The sequence below is a fragment of the Kogia breviceps genome, chromosome 7, assembly GCF_026419965.1.
Source record: "Kogia breviceps isolate mKogBre1 chromosome 7, mKogBre1 haplotype 1, whole genome shotgun sequence".
In the NCBI taxonomy this organism is placed as follows: domain Eukaryota; kingdom Metazoa; phylum Chordata; class Mammalia; order Artiodactyla; family Physeteridae; genus Kogia; species Kogia breviceps.
Window position 1 is genome coordinate 57,052,417 of NC_081316.1, and position 19,332 is coordinate 57,071,748.

General features: G+C 40.9%; 1 protein-coding gene across 39 annotated transcripts in view; it reads left to right on the forward strand.

The window, feature by feature from the left end:
- Positions 1-19,332, forward strand: part of DLG2 (discs large MAGUK scaffold protein 2) — a 2,077,851-nt gene that overhangs the window by 1,643,943 nt on the left and 414,576 nt on the right. For all 39 annotated transcript variants that reach the window (XM_067038359.1, XM_067038349.1, XM_067038350.1 and 36 more), the window contains one exon: positions 3,208-3,276. In XM_067038359.1, coding sequence (XP_066894460.1) covers positions 3,208-3,276 — 69 coding nt within the window. The remainder of the gene's footprint in view (positions 1-3,207; positions 3,277-19,332) is intronic.

Sequence of the window (19,332 nt, forward strand, 5' to 3'; positions counted from 1 at the left end):
CATTGGGGGTTTATTTTTGTGTATGGTGTTAGAGAGTGTTCTAATTTCATTTTTTTTTTACATGTAGCTGTCCAGTTTACCCAGCACCACTTATTGAAGAGACTGTCTTTTCTCCATTGTATATTCTTGCCTTCTTGTTGTAGATTAATTTTGACCATAAGTGCGTGGGTTAATTTCTGGGTTTTCTGTCCTGTTCCATTGATCCATAGGTCTGTTTTATTACTGTAACTTTGGAGTATTGTCTGAAGTCTGGAAGGGTTATACCTCCAGCTTTTTTCTTTTTCCTCAGGATTGCTTTGGCAATTCTGGGTCTTCTGTGGTTTCATATAAATTTTAGAGTTATTTTTTCAAGTTCTGTGGAAAATGTCATGGGTAATTTGATAGGGATCACATTAAATCTGTAGATTGCTTTGGGTAGTATGGCCATTTAAACAATATGAATTCTTCCAATCCAAGAGCATGGGTTATCTTTCCATTTCTTTGCCTCATCTTCAGTTTCCTTTATCAGTGTTTTATAGTTCTTAGCATATGTCTCATCTCCTTGCAGGTTTATTCCTAAGTATTTTTTAATGCAATTTTAAAGGGGATTTTTTTTTTTTTTTTTTTTTTTTTTTTTTGCGGTACGTGGGCCTCTCACTGTTGTGGCCTCTCCCGTTGCGGGGCACAGGCTCCGGATGCGCAGGCCCAGCGGCCATGGCTCACGGGCCCAGCCGCTCCGCGGCATGTGGGATCTTCCCGGACCGGGGCACGAACCCGTATCCCCTGCATTGGCAAGCGGACTCCCAACCACTGCGCCACCAGGGAAGCCCGGGAGTTTTTTTTTTTTTACATTCCCTTTCTGATATTTCATTGCTAGTGTAAAGAAATGCAACAGATTTCTGTATATTAATTTTGTATCCTGCAACTTTACCAAATTTCACTGATGAGCTCTAGTAGTTTTCTGGTGGTGCCTTTAGGATTTTCTCTGTATAGTATCATGTCATCTGCACATAATGACAATTTTTCCTCTTCCCTTCCAATCTGGATACCTTTTATTTCTTTTTTCTTGTCTGATTGCTGTGGCTGATTTCTATTAATTTTATAATGTTTTTACAACAGAAAACATTTTAATAATTTGATATTGACCACCAAAGTTATAATATACTCACAAATCTACACCTTGTGACATTGACTATATGGCTAATTGAAGTTATCTAAATAATTAATTATGCTTATTTAGTACTAAAGAAAGATCTCAAAGTGCACACTCTGCTAAATCATATCAGTTTATTTAACACTTATGTAGCTTTTACCATGTAAGACAGACAGACACTGTTCTAAACACTGTATTCATTGAATAACTACCCTATGAGGAAGGTACTGTTACAGAGAACTTTAAGAAACTCAATCAAGGTCACATTGGTCTATGTGGCAGAGCTGAAATTTGAACTCAGGCAGCCTGGCTACATGGTCCAGCTCCTCAATGCTACATTGCCTTTCAGTTGGCCAATCAAAACACACTTAGTGGATAAAAGTGATGCTCGGCACTATGAGGGATGCCAGGAAACAAAGGATACAATCCTTAATTTGAAGAAAACGACCATTCTCTAGGCCTTAGCCATAGTCCCCAAATTCTGCTCTCTCAACCTCAGATAAATGTCATCCATGTCACAGTTAAATGCTGGTCACAGAGAAATACCTCCTCTCACCCATAATAACAAGAGTTCTGAATGAAAATCTGCAGCCTATTTGCTTGGCTCTCTATGGCAATGTCAGTGTTCTCAAAGTATGTGCTGAGAAGTCTTAGAAATGTGTGAAGTTGCCTCATGTTCTGCAAATATTTTACTCAAGTTTCCCTCTATACATATATTTGTATATACACACCTTCACACACTACATGTATATGTAACTAATGTTACAAATAAGTTTTTAAACTAATACTACAAACTAAAATGACACACTGAAATACATTTTCTTGTATACTTTAATACATAGGAAACTCACAATTCATTACAATATGCTCTTGGATTGTCATTGTGCATATCTCAGATGAAAAAGAGTCTCCCTCTATCTCTAATTGAAGAGTATTCTGAGACTAATTCTTTCAAAGCCAAAAATACTGTTACCATTTGGAAGGTGATATAATATGATGGTTAAGAAGAATGGCACTAGAATCAGTCTAGATACTGTTTCAAGCACAGGTATTTACCACATGAATTTGGGCAAGTTTTAAACCTTCCTGTACCTTTATTTCCTCATCTGTCAAATGGGACAGTACATACCTCACAGAGCTGTAAGAAATAAAGGATGTAAAAATAGACTGGGCTTCCCTGGTGGCACAGTGGTTGAGAATCCGCCTGCCGATGCAGGGGACACGGGTTCGTGCACAGGTCCAGGAAGATCCCACATGCTGTGGAGCAGCTGGGCCCATAAGCCATGGCCACTGAGCCTGTGCTCTGCAATGGAAGAGGCCACAACAGTGAGAGGCCCGCATACCACAAAAAAAAAAAAGAAAGAAAAAAATATATATATATATACTTAGAAAAGTAACTCAGACAATAGGTACTCAATAAGTATTAGATACTACTATATATACAATATAATATCTAGTGCAAAGATACAATTTCTAGTGCAAATACTTATCTATAAAATCAGTCTTACCTTGTTATCATGCAACCAAAATAAATATGGAATTACCTTAACTCTAATGTTGATATGCAACTGGAAATACCATTTTTCAAGTTTTTGTTTTCTTTCAACAGTTGAATTATTGTTCTTTTTACAAGTATTGCAAATATAAACTAATAAACTTATACTAATTAAATACTACTCCAATTTGCAAATTTGCCATTTAAAATTTTGTTAGAAAAAAAATGTTCTGCATTAACAAAATATTGCATCATAGTGAAATTTGTTTTTATGCTTTATGTTACCTTATTCCAAGGGGAAAATAATTACCTCTTCCAAATATATTTATTTTTCATGGCTACCCTTCATTTAAAGCTTACTCTTGAATAATACACGTTGAAATCAAATTATAAAGAAATATTAGTCCCTTATCTGGTAGAGTGTTATACTGTGGTAGATGATTCTGCTTATCACCAAAGAACAGTCATTTAATCTCCTGTATTTCTTCCAAGATTGATTCTTTTCATGACAATAAGACTATTAGAATGTGTAAAGATATTTTAAATAAATGATCTGTGTTTTTTCTTTCTTTTCTTGCAGTCATTCCCAACACAGCACTACAACCCGGCAGCCTTCAGTGACTCTCCAACGGGCCATCTCCCTGGAAGGGTAAGACGATAAGAATAATATGGAGCCTTCTCTTAAACCAAACTGAGCACCCTCGTCACTTTGAGCATAAATTCCTCCCCCCCTCCCTCCCCACATTACCCCTTTTTTTTCTTTCTGTTAGCAAATATCTATGAAGCTTATGTTATATATATGCCAAGCACCGTGCAAGTTACTACACTGAACAAGTCAAATAAGATCTTTTCCTTCAGAGGACTCATTATTAAGAGTGACAGAAAATATAAACACATACCTGCACATAACAGTGTAAGCATCACACAGGAAATATGTATGAGGGATTAATGAAGGATCGAGAAAGGATATCTGACTGAGAATGGGTATCAAAGAGGGACGGGGGAACAGGTCAGGATGGTTTCAGAGAAGATATAACTCTCAAGCTGAGAACTGAAGCATCTGTGGATATTTGCCTGACCGGCAGACATTGGAAGGAAGGGTACTCCCTTGCAGGAGAAAGAGCACATGCAAAAACATGAACATCTAAGCAGATTTCAGATGTGAAAAGACCACTGAGTGATTTGGCGCAAGGTATGCGAGGCAGGAAATAAGAATGGTGATGTTGGCTGGCCAGGCTTATGTGTAGAGGACTTAGTATTTTGTATTTCTAAACTCCCCAATCAGATAGAAGCTGAAGGGGCTGAGAAGGAGGAGTTAATATTTCCATCCACTTGCTTTATAATCGCAACTGATTTAATTGAGAACACTTAATTGGTTACTCTATAAAAATTAAATCACTATTTTTCCAATATCTGTTACCAACTATGCTTTGTTCAACCCTATTTCTCAATGACAAGTAGACTTCCTTAATGGCATTTCAGTTAAAATCTCTATTATTTATTCTACTTTAAAATCTTGTGTTTTCAGTCAAACCTCTGTCTCTCTTTCCAACACAATTAAGATGGGGTCCACCAAAGTGCTCTGGAGTTGAGAGAGGAGTGACCTGCTCTCTCTCTCACACCATCCTCTAAATTTTCCTTTCTCAGCGATCTTTTCTACAAACCCCCCTGGCAGTAGCACACTGTAGTCCTCTGATGCACTCACCCACTTTGCCCCAGCTGCATCAATCCCTCCTCATAAGCACATAGTCACCCTTTCTAATCTGTCTTCAGCAGCTTCAAATGTGAGGCTTGCAGACATGAGCAGCATCCATCTTTCCTACCCCTCAGGTGGAACTTACTAGGGCTAGTCCTTGCCTCCTTTCTTTCTCCCTGCCTGACATTCTCAACTTCTCTCCCTAGGGCAAGTCAGCAAACTCCATGACTAAATGGACATCCACTTGGGAGGGAGATGTTAGCCTTTCCTTCCTGGAACAGCATACATTTTATAAACACTTTTCATGGGGTGCCTTTCTTGCCTTTAGCTAAGGAAATCCACTGCATGTCCGCAAACCCATGGGAACATGAGTGAAAGGAATGTGACCTCTGCATGAACACTGCCCTCCCCTCAAAAGGATACCTCCTTCTCTTCCTAGTCCTCCTCTTCTGTTTTTGGTGGTAAAGAATATCAAACAATTTTAGCTCCTCTATTAAAAAAGAAAACAAAAACTGAGATAGGAGTGGGGGAGGAGTCAAGATGGCAGAATACGAGGACATGGAGTTCACCTCTCCCAATAAGTACATCAAGAATGGAACAATTCTGACAGAGCACCAGCTGAACACTAGCAGAGGACCTCAGACACCTAAAAGGATAAGAACAATCCCCATGCAACTGGGAAGGACAAAAGAAATTTTAAAAAGACAAGAGGAAACAGGACACGACCTGCACCCCTGGGGGGGGGTACTGAAAGAGGTTCCCACACCCACGGAAGCCCCCCAACTAGTAGGGAGATCAGCTAGGACAGGAGGGGAGCTTCAGGGGCTCCGAGGAGAGCACAGCAACCAGCCTGTGGCAGGCAGGACAGAGTAAGACCTACATGAATGGTTGGTGCCACAGCCCTGCACATCCCAGCCTGAGACCTGTGTCTGCTGGTGCGGACAGAGGCTGTGTGCTAGAACCTGGGGTTTGGAGAGCAGACCCTGGGAGGGGACTGCTGTTAGCTGCAAAGAGAGAGCCTGAAGGTATGGGAGTACAGAGCTCTACAAGCGGGAATGTATGTGGAAGAAGCCCAGGCCACCATTGTAGCTCCCCTCCCCACACGCCAGCCCCTGCCTCCCTGAGCACTAGAAGGGGCTCCTGCCTGAGCAAGCTTGCACGCCTCACCCGCCTTGGCCACTGCCTGCAAGAGCAGGCTCACATGCCCCACCCACTGCGGCTGCCTCCTTCACCCCCACCCACCCCAAATGCCAGCAGGCTGGCATTTGCCCCAACTCTTGCCGCCTCTGACCCCACCCTCCTGGGCAGGCTCTGGGGCAGCCTCTGGAACAGACAGTGGTGGAAGGCCCACATGCAGAGGTGGGGCTGAAACCACAGCTGAGCCTCATGGGCCATGCAACTAAGGAAGAAGAGCTGAAATCTCTCCTCACAGCTGTGGGAACTGTGGATTTACACCCCAGCTGGTGGCTTTGTAGACTCAGCACCTGCAGAATATCCAAATGAATGAGTGCTCCCCCAGCTGAGATGGGTCTAGCTTTAGCAACTGTAGGTTTGTGGGCACATACACATGGGGACTGGACTGGGCCAGAAGCTGAGCTGCCTCCATAGCTCCCACAGCAGGTCCTGGTGCACAATTACTGCAGTCCTGGGACCTGACTGCAGTGGATCTGTGCTGGTAGTCTGGTGAAAACAACGCCTGAAAGACACCAGGGCCAATTGCCAGCATACCCATTGTTAAGGTGGGTCTGAGAGCACTTCCAGCAACAGTATAATTTATGAGCCAACACAACAGGTGAAAAGTGATGCAACAGAGCACACTCACATTTGAACAGCTCTAGAGGAGGAAAACTCAGTGGCTTCTCTCCCAGAGAGAGTGCTCCAATCCTGCCTATGTCACACTGCAGGTCAGAAACACAGCTCAGAAACAGATCTTGGAGCCTCTACTCCAACTGGAGAGCAGACCCTGCCCCTGACAGGGCAGTGACCACCTCAGAGCAAGGGGAGGCCCCCGTTCAATATCCAGTGCAGGCTCAGGTCACCACAACATCAGTTACTCCTCTTACCAAGGGGATAATGGCCAACAAGCACTGAGGAAAGAGGTGGCAGACAAGCATATTAAAAGCAGCTCTAGCACCAAAAAATACTAAACCCACTTAGGCTATACAGGGACGTTCCCACATAAAAATAGCCCTACAAGACAGTCTGAGGGTCAGGCATCGGGAGAAAGAACCCCCCCCCCCCCCGAGCATTTGGCTTTGAAGGCCAGTGGGTCCTGAGTGCAGGAGCTCCACAGGACTGGGAGAAAGAGACTCCACTCTTGGAGGGCGCACACAAGGTTTCACATGCACTGGGACCCAGCACAAAGCAATACCTCCATAGGAACCAGGGCTAGACCTAACTAGGGGTCTTGGAGGGTCTCTTGAGGAGGCAAAGGTCAGCGGTAGCTTACTCGGGGCAAGGACACTGGTGACAGAGGCCCCAGGGAACACTGATCTCTCCCAGAGGTCCCATTTTTGGCACCAAGACCAGGCCCCACCCAAAAGCCTACAAGCTCCAGAGCTGGAATGCCTCAGGCCAAACAACCAGCAAAACAGGAATACAGCTCCACCCATCAGCAGACAGGCTGCCTAAAGTCATACTGAGCTCACAGCTACCTCAAAACACACCCCTTGGCACAGCCCTGCCCACCAGAGAGACAAGACCCAGCTCAACCCACCAGAGGGCAGGCACCAGTCCCTTCCACCAGGAAGCCTGCACAAACCCCAGGACCAACCTCACCCACAGGGGGCAGACAACAGAACTAAGAGAAACTATGATCCTGCAGCCTGTGGAAAGGAGACAGCAAACACAGAAAGGTAGACAAAATGAGATGAGAGAGAAATATATTGCAAATGAAGGAACAAGATAAAAACTCACAAGAACAACTAAATCAAGAGGAGATAGGCAATCTACCTGAAGAATAATTCAGAGTAATGATAGTAAAGATGATCCAAAAGTTCAGAAAAAGAATGGAGGCACAGATTGAGAAGATACAAAAAAATGTTTAACAAGGAGCTAGAAGATTTAAAGAACAGAGATGAACAACACAATAACTGAAATGAAAAATACACTAGAAGGAATTAATAGCAGAATAACTGAGGCAGAAGTGAGCTAGAAGACAGACTGGTGGAAATCACTGCCACAGAACAAAATAAAGAACAAAAATGGAAAGAAATGAGGACAGTCTCAGAGATATCTGGGACAACATTAAATGCACCAACATTCACATTACAGGTGTCAACAGAGGAGAAGAGAAAGAGAAAGGGCCTGAGAAAATATTTGAAGATATTATAGCCAAAAACTTCCCTAATATGAGAAAGGAAACACTCACTCAAGTCCAGGGAGTGCAGAGAGTCCCATATAGGATGAACCCAGGGAGGAACATGCCTAGACATATATTAATCAAACTGGAAAAAATTAAAGAGAAATAAAAAATATTAAAGACAACAAGGGAAAAGCAACAAATAACATACAAGGGAATCTCCATAAAATTTTCAGCAGAAACTCTGCAGGCCAGAAGGGAGTGGTAAAATATATTTAAAGTGATGAAATGGAAAAAGCTACAACCAAGAATACTCTACCTAGCAAGGCTTTAATTCAGATTTGACAGAGAAATCAAAAGCTTTACAGACAAGCAAAGGCTAAGAGAATTCACCACCAAACCTCACTTACAACAAATGCTAAAAGAACTTCTTTAGGTGGAAAGAGACCAGCAACTTAATACAACCTTGTGTATATATAGACTACTATATCAAAACCTCATGGGGGGACTTCCTTGGTGGCACAGTGGTTAAGAATCTGCCTGCCAATGCAGGGAACAGGGGTTCAAGCCCTGGTCCAGGAAGATCCCAGATGCGGCACAGCAACTAAGCCTGTGTGCCACAACTCCTGAGCCTGCGCTCTAGAGCCTGTGAGCCACAAGTACTGGCCCACGCACTGCAACTACTGAAGCCCGCGTGCCTAGAGCTCATGCTCCACAATGAGAAGGCACCGCAATGAGAAGCCCACCCCACTTGCCGCAACTAGAGAAAGCCCATGCACAGCCATAAACAAACAAATAAATAAATTTTTTTTAAAAAGAATAAAACTTAAACATTTAAAAAACCTCATGGGAACTGCAAACCAAAAAACTACAATAGATACACACACACACAAAAGCAACCCAAACACACACTAAAGATAGTCATCAAATCACAAGAGAACAAAAGAGGAAGGGAAGGAAAAAAAGCTACAAAAACAAATCCAAAACAATTTTTTTTAAACGTCAATAGGAACATACATATTGATAATTACCTTAAATGTAATTGGAACATACATATTGACAATTACCTTAAATGTAGTTGGATTAAATGCTCCAACCAAAAGACATAGACTGGCTGAGTGGATACAAAAACAAGTCCTGTATATATACTGTCTACAAGAGACACATACAGATTGAAAAAAAGAGGATGGAAAAAGGTATTCCATGCAAAAGGAAACCAAAAGAAAGATGGAGTAGCAATACTCATATCAGAAGAGATAGACTTTAAAATAAAGACTGTTACAAGAGACAAGGAAGAACACTACATGATCAATCCAAGAAGAAGATATAACAATTGTAAATATGTACGCACCCAACATAGGAGCACCTCAATATATAAGCCAAATGCTAACAGCCATAAAAGGGGAAATCAAGAGTAACACAATACTAGTGCGGGACTTTAACACCCCTCTTACACCAATGGACAGATCATCCAGACAGAAAATCAGTAAGCAAACACAGGCCTTAAATGACACATTAGACTAGATGGACTTAATTTTTCCATTCAAAAGCAGAAGAAGTCAGGGCTTCCCTGGTGGCGCAGTGGTTGAGAATCTGCCTGCCAATGCAGGGGACGCGGGTTCGTGCCCTGGTCCGGGAAGATCCCACATGTCGCGGAGCGGCTGGGCCCGTGAACCATGGCCGCTGAGCCTGCGCGTCCGGAGCCTGTGCTCCACACAGGAGAGGCCACAACAGTGAGAGGCCCACGTACCGGGAAAAAAAAAAAAAAAAAAAGCAGAAGAATACACTTTCTTCTCAAATGCACATGGAACATTCTCCAGGATAGATCATATATTGGGCCACAAATCAAGCCTCAGTAAATTTAAGGAAAATGAAATCATATCAAGCATCATTTCATACCACAAGACTATGAAATTAGAAATCAATTATAGGAAAAAAAACTGTAAAGAAACACAAACACGTAGAGACTAAACAATATGTTACTAAACAACCAGTGGATCACTGAAGAAATCAAGCAGAAATCAAAAAATACCTAGAGACAAATGACAACAAAAACACTACGATCCAAAACCTATGGGACACAGCAAAAGCAGTTCTAAGAGGTAAGTTTTTAGTAATACAATCTTACCTCAGGAAACAAAATCTCAAATAAACAACCTAACATTACACCTAAAGCAACTAGAGAAAGAAGAAGAAACAAAACCCAAAGTTAGTAGAAGGAAAGAAATCATAAACGTCAGGGCAGAAATAAATGAAATAGAGACTAAAAACTTAAAAAGATCAGTGAAACTGAAAACTGGTTCTTTTTCCTTTTTCTTTGAAAAGATAAAATTGTGCCAGACTCATCAAGAAAAAAAGGGAGAGGGCCCAAGTCAATAAAATCAGAAATGAAAAAGGAGAAATTACAACTGACACCACAGAAATAAAAAGGATCATAAGAGACTACTACGAGCAACTATACACCAATAATATGGACAACCTAGAAGAAAAGGACAAATTCTTAGACAGGTACAACATTCCAAGACTGAACCAGGAAGAAATAGAAAATATGAACAGACCAATCACAAGTACTGAAATTGAAACTCTGATTTTAAAACTTCCAACAAACAGAAGTCCAAGACCAGATGGCTTCACAGGTGAATTCTATCAAACATTTAGAGAAGAGTTAACACCTGTCCTTATGAAACTATTCCACAAAAAAACTGAGAGGAATGAACACTCCCAAACTCATTCTATGAGGCCGCCATCACCCTGATACCAACCAGGCAAAGATACCACACACAAAAAGAAAATTACAGGCCAATATCACTGAAGAACATAGATGCAAACATCCTCGACAAAATACCAGCAAACTGAAACCAACAACACATTAAAAGAGTCATACACCATGATCAAGTGGGATTTATCCCAGGAATGCAAGGATTTTTCAATATCCACAAATCAATCACTGTGATACACCACATCAACAAACTGAAGAAGAAAAACCATGTGATCATCTCAATAGATGCAGAAAAAGCTTTGGACAAAATTCAACAGCCATTTAAGATAAAAAGAAAGTGTGCATAGAGGGAACCTATGTCAATATAATAAAGGCCATATATGACAAACCCACAGCTAACATCATTCTTAATGGTGAAAAACTGAAAGCATTTCATCCAAGATCAGGAAAAAGACTTTCATTCAACATAGTATTGGAAGTCCTAGCCATGGCAATCAGAGAAGAATAAGAAATAAAAGGAATCCAAATATGAAAAGGAGAAGTAAAACTGTCACTATTTGCAGATGTCATGATACTATACATAGAAAATCCTAAAGGCGACACTACGAAAGTACTAGAGCTCATCAATGAATTTGGTATAGTTGCAGGATACAAAATTAATACACAGAAATCTCTGGCATACTTATACACTAACAACAAAAGATCAGAAAGAGAAATTAAGGAAACAATCCCATTTACCATCACATCAAAAAGAATAAAACACCTGGGAATAAACCTACATAAGGAGGCAAAAGACCTGTACACAGAAAACTATAGGATGCTGATAAAAGAAATCAAAGATGACAAAAATAGATAGAGAGATATGCCATGTTCTTGGATTGGAAGAATCAATGTCGTCAAAATGATTATACTGCCCAAAGCAATCTATAGATTCAATGCAATCCCTATCAAATTACCAATGGCATTTTTCACAGAACTAGAACAAAAAATTTCACAATTTGTATGGAAATACAAAAGACCCCGAATAGCCAAAGCAATGTTGAGAGAAAAAAACAGAGCTGGAGGAATCAGGCTACCTGAGTTCAGACTATATTACAAAGCTACAGTCATCAAAACAGTATGGTACTGGCACAAAAACCATAAATATAGATCAGTGGAACAGAATAGAAAGTCCAGAGATAAACCCATGCACTTATGGTCAACTAATCTATGACAAAGAAGGCAAGAATATACAATGGAGAACAGTCTTTTCAATAAGTGATGCTAGGCAAACTGCACAGCTACATGTAAAAGAATGAAATTAGAACACTCCCTAACACCATACACAAAAATAAACTCAAAATGGATTAAAGACCTAAATGGAGCAACTAAGCCCGTGAGCCATGGCCGCCAGGCCTGCGCGTCCGGAGCCTGTGCTCCGCAACGGGAGAGGCCACAACAGTGAGAGGCCCGCATACCGCAAAAAAAAAAAAAAACTCTTAGGGGAAAACATAGGCAGAACACTCTCTGACATAAATATCTTTTTTGATCTTCTCCTAGAGTAATGAAAATAAAAACAAAAATAAACAAATTAAATTAAATGTAAAAGCTTTTTCACAGCAAAGGAAACCATAAACAACATGAAAAGACCACCCACAGGATGGGAGAAAATATTTGCAAATGATGCGACCAACAAGGGATTACAAACAGCTCATGCAGCTCAATATCAAAAAAAAAAAAAAAAAAAAAAAAAATCCCAAAATGGGCAGAAGACCTAAATAGACATTTCTCCAAAGAAGACATACAGATGGCCAAAAAGCACATGAAAAGATGCTCAACAGGGCTTCCCTGGTGGTGCAGTGGTTGAGAATCCGCCTGCCAGTGCAACCCACCAACGTGGGTTGGTGCCCCAGTCTGGGAAGATGCCACATGCCGCAGAGCGGCTGGGGCCGTGAGCCATGGCCACTGAGCCTGCGTGTCTGGAGCCTGTGCTCCACAACGGGAGAGGCCACAACAGTGAGAGGCCCGCGTACCACAAAAAAAAAAAAAGAAAAAAAAAGATGCTCAACATCACTAATTATTAGAAAAATGCAATCAAAACTATGAGGTACCACCTCACACCAGTCAGAATGGCCAAGATCAAAAAAAAAAAAAAAGGGCTTCCCTGGCGGCGCAGTGTTTGAGAGTCCGCCTGCCGATGCAGGGGACATGGGTTCGTGCCCTGGTCCGGGAAGATCCCACATGCCGAGGAGCGGCTGGGCCCGTGAGCCATGGCCGCTGGGCCTGCGCGTCCGGAGCCTGTGCTCCGCAACGGGAGAGGCCACAACAGTGAGGGGCCCGCGTACAGCAAAAAAAAAAAAAAAAAAAAAACTACAAACAATAAATGCTGGAGAGGGTGTGGAGAAAAGGGAACCCTCCTACACTGTGGGTGGTCATATAAATTGGTACAACCATTAAGGAGAATAGTATGGAGGTTCCTTAAAAAACTAACTATAGGGCTTCCCTGGTGGCACAGTGGTTGAGAGTCCTCCTGCCGATGCAGGGGACATGGGTTCATGCCCCGGTCCAGGAAGATCCCACATGCCACGGAGCAGCTGGGCCCATGAGCCATGTCCACTGAGCCTGCGCATCCGGAGCCTGCGCTCCACAACGGGAGAGGCCACAACAGTGAGAGGCCCGCATACCAAAAATAAAAATAAAAAAACTATAGAACTACCATACGATCCTGCAATCCCACAGCTGTGCATGTATTTGGAGAAAACCATAATTCAAAAATATACATGCACCCCTATGTTCACTTCAGCACTATTTACAATAGCCAAGACATGGAAGCAACCTAAATGTCCATCGACAGATGAATGGATAAAGAAGATGTTGTACATATATACAGTGGAATATTACTCAGCCATTAAAAGGAATGAAATTGGGTCATTTGTAGACACGTGGGTAAATGAGATGTGGTACATATATACAATGGAATACTACCCAGCCATAAAAAAGAACGAAATAATGCTATTTGCAGCAACATGGACGGACCTAGAGATTATCATACTAAGTGAAGTAAGCCAGACAGAGAAAGACAAATATCATGATATCCCTTACATGTGGAATCTAGTAAAAAAGAAATGATACAAATAAACTTATTTACAAAACAGAAACTAACAGACCTTGAAATTAAACTTATGGTTACCACAGGGGAAATATGGGGGGAAGTGATAAATTAGGAGATTGGGATTAACATATACACACAACTATATATAAAATAGATAACTAATCAAGACCTACTGTATAGCACAGGCAACTCTACTCAACATTCTGTAATAACCTATATGGGAGGTGAATCTGAAAAAGGATGGAGACATATATATATAACTGATTCACTTTGCTGTACACCTGAAACTAACACAACACTGTAAGTCAACTATACTCCAATTTTAAAAAAACAGAGATAGGAGTGGATGACTAAACAGAAACTTTGCTCTGGAAGAATTAAGTAACTCTTTTCTCAACAGTAAGTAAATCATTTCTCAACAGTATACTACTATCTCCATTGCGACATTTGTCTATTCCATTTAAAAAAAAAAAAAAAGACACAAGAAGTTCTCAGTCAATACTTCAGACCATTTGGTTCTGTAATAATGTACAAAATGGTCTAGATCATGGATCCTCACCAGACTCCCAGAATTTAAACCAGGGCTAAGAAAGTTGCTAGCTATGTGATAGCAAGTTACTTGATTTCGCTGTGCCTCAGTTTCCTAATTAATGTATAATGGAAATACTGATGATGATTCCTTGTAGAGTTCTTTCAAGAATTAAAATTATATATACATATAATTTTTTATAATAGTACTGGCATTATATGTGTGTTACAGTAGTTGTTGCTGTTATTATACATAATATATACTTAATTAATAAGGCATGAGAGTTTCTAATATATATTAAATAAGGATTTGTTAAACGTCAGGGACTGGTACCTTTGCTATATTCTGGAGAGGCATTTTCCTATATATTATGGGTAATAATCGTTTGTGGAAGCAATTCAAATCATTGTTTGAGTTTGCCTCATTGCTGAGTTCATATTTATATTAAAAATACTTTAATCACCAAGATTATATTTAAGTGCTTATTAAACAAGGAAAGAATAACCTAAGCTGTTTTCTACACGTCAGCTTATCCTCAGTGCCAAAAGAAGAATTTAGGACCAGAATAAGAAATGTTCTTACATTTCTAGTATATATATATCTTAAAAAGTTAAAGTAAAGAGACCACTTCAAAACATGAGAGGAAATAATCTTTGCAGCCTGTAAGCATTCTCCAGTTGGACTTGAGAACATCCAACAGTCATCACCTGCAGTGCAAGTTCGTGCAGGCTTGTGACTGTACCCTCCATACTACCGTCCTTGGTTTTCTCCTTCTAGAAAGTGCCACAATTTAGACAAAACTCTTCCACAAAACACAGTTGCTTGTCATATCCTCCAAAGGATGTGACTGGTTTTGAATTCTGCATGTAAAATTGGATATGTGGAAAGGACCAAGGAAAAGACATCCAGAGTTAACAAAGGGATGAGACAGCATTTTATCAAGAAAACACTAACAGGATTAGGATGCTTTGGTTTGAAGAAGAAAGCTTCATTAGATGCTTAATGAGATCATATTCAAAATGTGCAATTTATTGGGAACAAAAATAGTACAAATTCATGGCTATTTCTTCGAGGGAAGAGAAAAGAAATTAACATTTATTGGGTGCTTATAAGGTGCCAGGCTATCTATCTATCCATCCATCCATCCATCTATCTACCTTATCTGATTTTATTTCCAAAATAGTCTTGTAAAATAGGCATCTTTTTTTTCTAAAAATGGAGTCTCAGACACATTAAGTAATTTTCCCAAAGACCTTTACATAGAAAATAGCAAGCCTAGATTGGAAATCAAATTTGACTTCACTGTCCAACTCCATGCCCTATAATGTGGCATGAAAAGTCTTTACTGAGTGGGAAAACACTGGTCCCACCATTTATAAGCCACATTCAGGCTAAGTTAGACATAGTGAAGAAGTTCCTAGTATAAAAAATGATAAAGAAGTAGAACTGACTCTCAGCCTAGAAATCACTAAGTAGAATGACTAGCCCCGGCATCTGGGGTGGCACCGGAGGCCCACATGCACACTAAGTGCCTAAGGTGTTAGCTGTGGTAGAGACGAGCGTGTGGAGGCTGAGCTTACCACTGGTCTCCAGCTCACCTTCCTAGATCCTTATAAAGACCTCCTTTGGGGCTTCCCTGGTGGCGCAGTGGTTGAGAGTCCGCCTGCCGATGCAGGGGACGCGGGTTCATGCCCTGGTCCGGGAGGATCCCACATGCCGCAGAGCGGCTGGGCCCGTGAGCCATGGCCGCTGAGCCTGCGTGTCCGGAGCCTGTGCTCCGCAATGGGAGAGGCCGCGGCAGTGAGAGGCCTGTGTACCGCAAAAAAAAAGACCTCCTTTGGCAACGTGCAGGGTGGCTATCATCCCACAGTTTAGTCATTACACAAAGAATCCTTCCTTCAGTTATGCTAAATAATGGCATTTCCTTCTAGAGCTATTTCCAAACCTTTTCCTTCTTTCTTCTTATTCACAAAAGCTTATTAGCAGTTTGCCAATAAGCAGTCTTTCAGCATTTTGCACTGTTTTCCACTTGAGTGAAATGACCTCTGTGACAAATGCAATCACCAACTCTAATTCTGTTAAGATGAAGCCAAAAATGTGAAGGCCTTACGCTGATGTCATAACACAGAGTGACTCCATTTCTAAAAAACAGAAAACGGTATTCTCAGCTATGTCCCATTGTTCCAACTGGTATAAAGCAGCTTGCCTCATATCTAGTTAATAATGAACTATGAAAAATATTCTGTTCCCTGCAATCATGGAAGAAAACTGACTCTGGAATCAAAGAATTAGTTTTGAATCCTGACCTCTCTGCAGTCTGTTGTTAATCTTAAACAGGACCCATCCCCTCCCTAAGCATGGGCTGCCTCCTCAGCCAAAAGGGGGAAAAGCATAGCACTCACCAACTTTCTGTAAAAGCATCAGGTACCTGTAGGACCCTCAATAAGTACTAGTTGAATATATGCGTCGTCCAAGTATTGTGAGAAAACAAACAAAACTTTCATTTTTAAAGCTTAGGTTAGATTGAAGACCCACGTTGCAACTTGTTATTAAATACATATATATGTACCTATGTATGTAAAACATTTCTTGATATAAAATAAAATATTTGAAGTAGAATTAAGCTTGCATTGCTGGAATATTTAGAAGGGGACACCTCAGTAATCCTCTACAAAGCCCAGAGCACTAAAGTTTATGCTATATGTCCCAGCTGGCCATCAAATACATAGACAATGTGGCATACAATCACTGTCACTGAACACATAGTGGGAGAGGCATTTTTCATTTTGCATAGGCCAATGGGTCTTTAGCAGGTTTCTCATTATGGTGTTACACTGCTGAACGTGGGCAATCAGCTGAAATTGGAAATTTCATTATTTCAAAATTCTCCTTGCTAATGCTTCCGTGAAAAGCAACTACTTGGGATATTTATTAAAATGAATGTGCTTTAAAAGGCCATAGGTTTATGTATTTTTCACTGAAGTTGCTATTTACTTGACATAAAATAAGTGGAAATATTTCAGATTTCCAGTTAATTCGATCCATAGAGACAACAAAACTGTCTCACTGAGCCTCTACCTAGAGTTACTGCTGTTTTTTAAATTGATATCTGAATCATCTATAACTATGCCAGACGTAACGAGGCAGAATAACATCCCCATTAACAGTATGAGCTTCTTGCTTCAGGTTCAAGTTGACAGATGCAGCCCATATCTTAATCTCCTCTTCCTCCTGAGACCCCATTAAAAAGAAGCTAATGGAATTAAAAAAAAAAAAAAAAAAAAAAAAAGGACAGTCCATAACAGTAAAGGAAATGAGAAGGGAGCGTCAGAGGCCAAAAGATTTCAGCATACTTCTGCACGACAGAAAGCAGATGGAAGGGTAATAATTGAAGAAACAGAACAAAAGCAGTCCCTGCCTTAGATCACCTACAGAGGCATGCACTGTACCTTACACAGCTCTGGGGGCAACTTACACATGGTATTCTATGTGACTGCCATCTCCTGGAGATGTGTTTCCAGGGATGCCACCCACAAAACAGCCCACCACAGCGAAGCTGCAAAGTATAGAGGAGCCCACGGCTCAGGAGGAAGCAGATCCGCCTAACAGAACCCAGGAAACTCGGAGACTTCAGAATAGTGACAACAGATGGAATGGAGAGCAGAGCCTGAGAATAGAAGATGCCCCCACTCAGCGTGCACACCCCTGCACACAGAACAGCTGCCAGGTGAGCACTTACCACCAGTCAGAAAATGAGCTTTCTGCTCTGAAGAAGTAGGATGACTCTTCTGAGGAACCCAGATAAGCTCATTCGAATAGTGCCCCACACCAAAGCCCTGCACTATGTGCTAGTTAGGGGCACAGTTTCGGGTTTACTCCCCTAACTTGAAGCCTTTCAGTGAAAAAGTTTTGCCTTTATACGCAATACTTTCTGAGACTTTTCTACTACCTCATTCTTAAATAGGAACAGACAACCACGGGTTACCAAATATCTTAACAAACCTACCAAGTGACAGAAACAAGATTAAAACACACATAACAAAAAACTATCCTCAGGAAGACAGAGGGCTTTTGTTTGTTTGGGGAACAAAATAGAATTTAATGAAGTGAAGTTGACCTTTGAACAATGTGATTTGAACTGTGCAGGTCCACTTATACGCTGATATTTTTCAATAATAAATACTATAGTACTGCACTACCTGCAGTTAGTTGAATTCACGGATGTGGAGGAAACTCAGATATGGAGGGCTGACAATAAATTATACTCAGGTTAACCCCCACCCTTTGTTCAAGGGTCAACTGCTCTAGTATAAGCATATGTTTAGCAATAGGGAAGTAACCACTAGAATTAAAACCGATATGGTTAAAAGTGATTGCCTCTGGGAAGCTAGGTAGGATTCTCAGGAGAGGTGACACAAATTACATTTTGAAGAATGTATTTGGAACTAGGCAGGGATTTTTAAAAAAAAAAGAAGAAGAAGAAGAAAATCATGTGCAAAAAAACCTAGAAGTACTTTACTAATACTGCAAAGACTAAGAAGTACCTTCAGCTACTCAAATATCTTCCTTTTGTCCAGCAGAGGACATACACTGTTTTATCTTACCTTAGAAAATCATTTTAGCAACAATATAGAGGCAGAATTTTCTAGAAACTAGCATTTTCACATCAATAAAATACCTGCCCTGAAAGATGTTAACCAGTCTCTATGAATAGAAGGAATTCATATGGAGTGGATATTCTGTCTAATTGACCCCAACCAAAAATTTCTCCCAAATCCAGATGTCGGTAAATATCCCAAGGAGAACCAATAAGTGGTCATCACTGTCATTCTTGCTCAGTCAAACAGGCCTGTTGCTGTAGCAATAGCCGTGTACTACCTCTGTTTGGCACAAGAGACTCCCTTCTCCACACTCTAAGGCCACGACAGGCCCTGAGACCATGCATTGGTGGAGCCAGGGAGCCTCTGGTGTTCCCTTGTTGGGCCTGAACAGCTGTCCTTTCCAATGACACTCTGGGAACAGGACCTCAACTGGAATCATTTGCTCTTTTGTTCTCTATCCAGCTCCTTTTGCCTTAATAGAGAAGCTTTTTTACAGCTAACATATTTCCAATTCCCCAGAACGATGCTGATTTAAAGTACTCAGTCAGTCTTCTTAGTCTAAGTGCCTACATATTTAGTTCCAAAATATATGGTCACTGTAGAAAGTGGAAGCATTATTGACCTGAGAGTCAGGAGACCTGGATTCTGCATTCAAGTCAGCCACCTCTTACTCTGTGATTTTGAGTGGATCTCAGTTACCTCATATACAAAGTGATGAGGTTGAGTTAAACAGTGTGTTAGATTCCATCCCACTCTTAACATTTTATA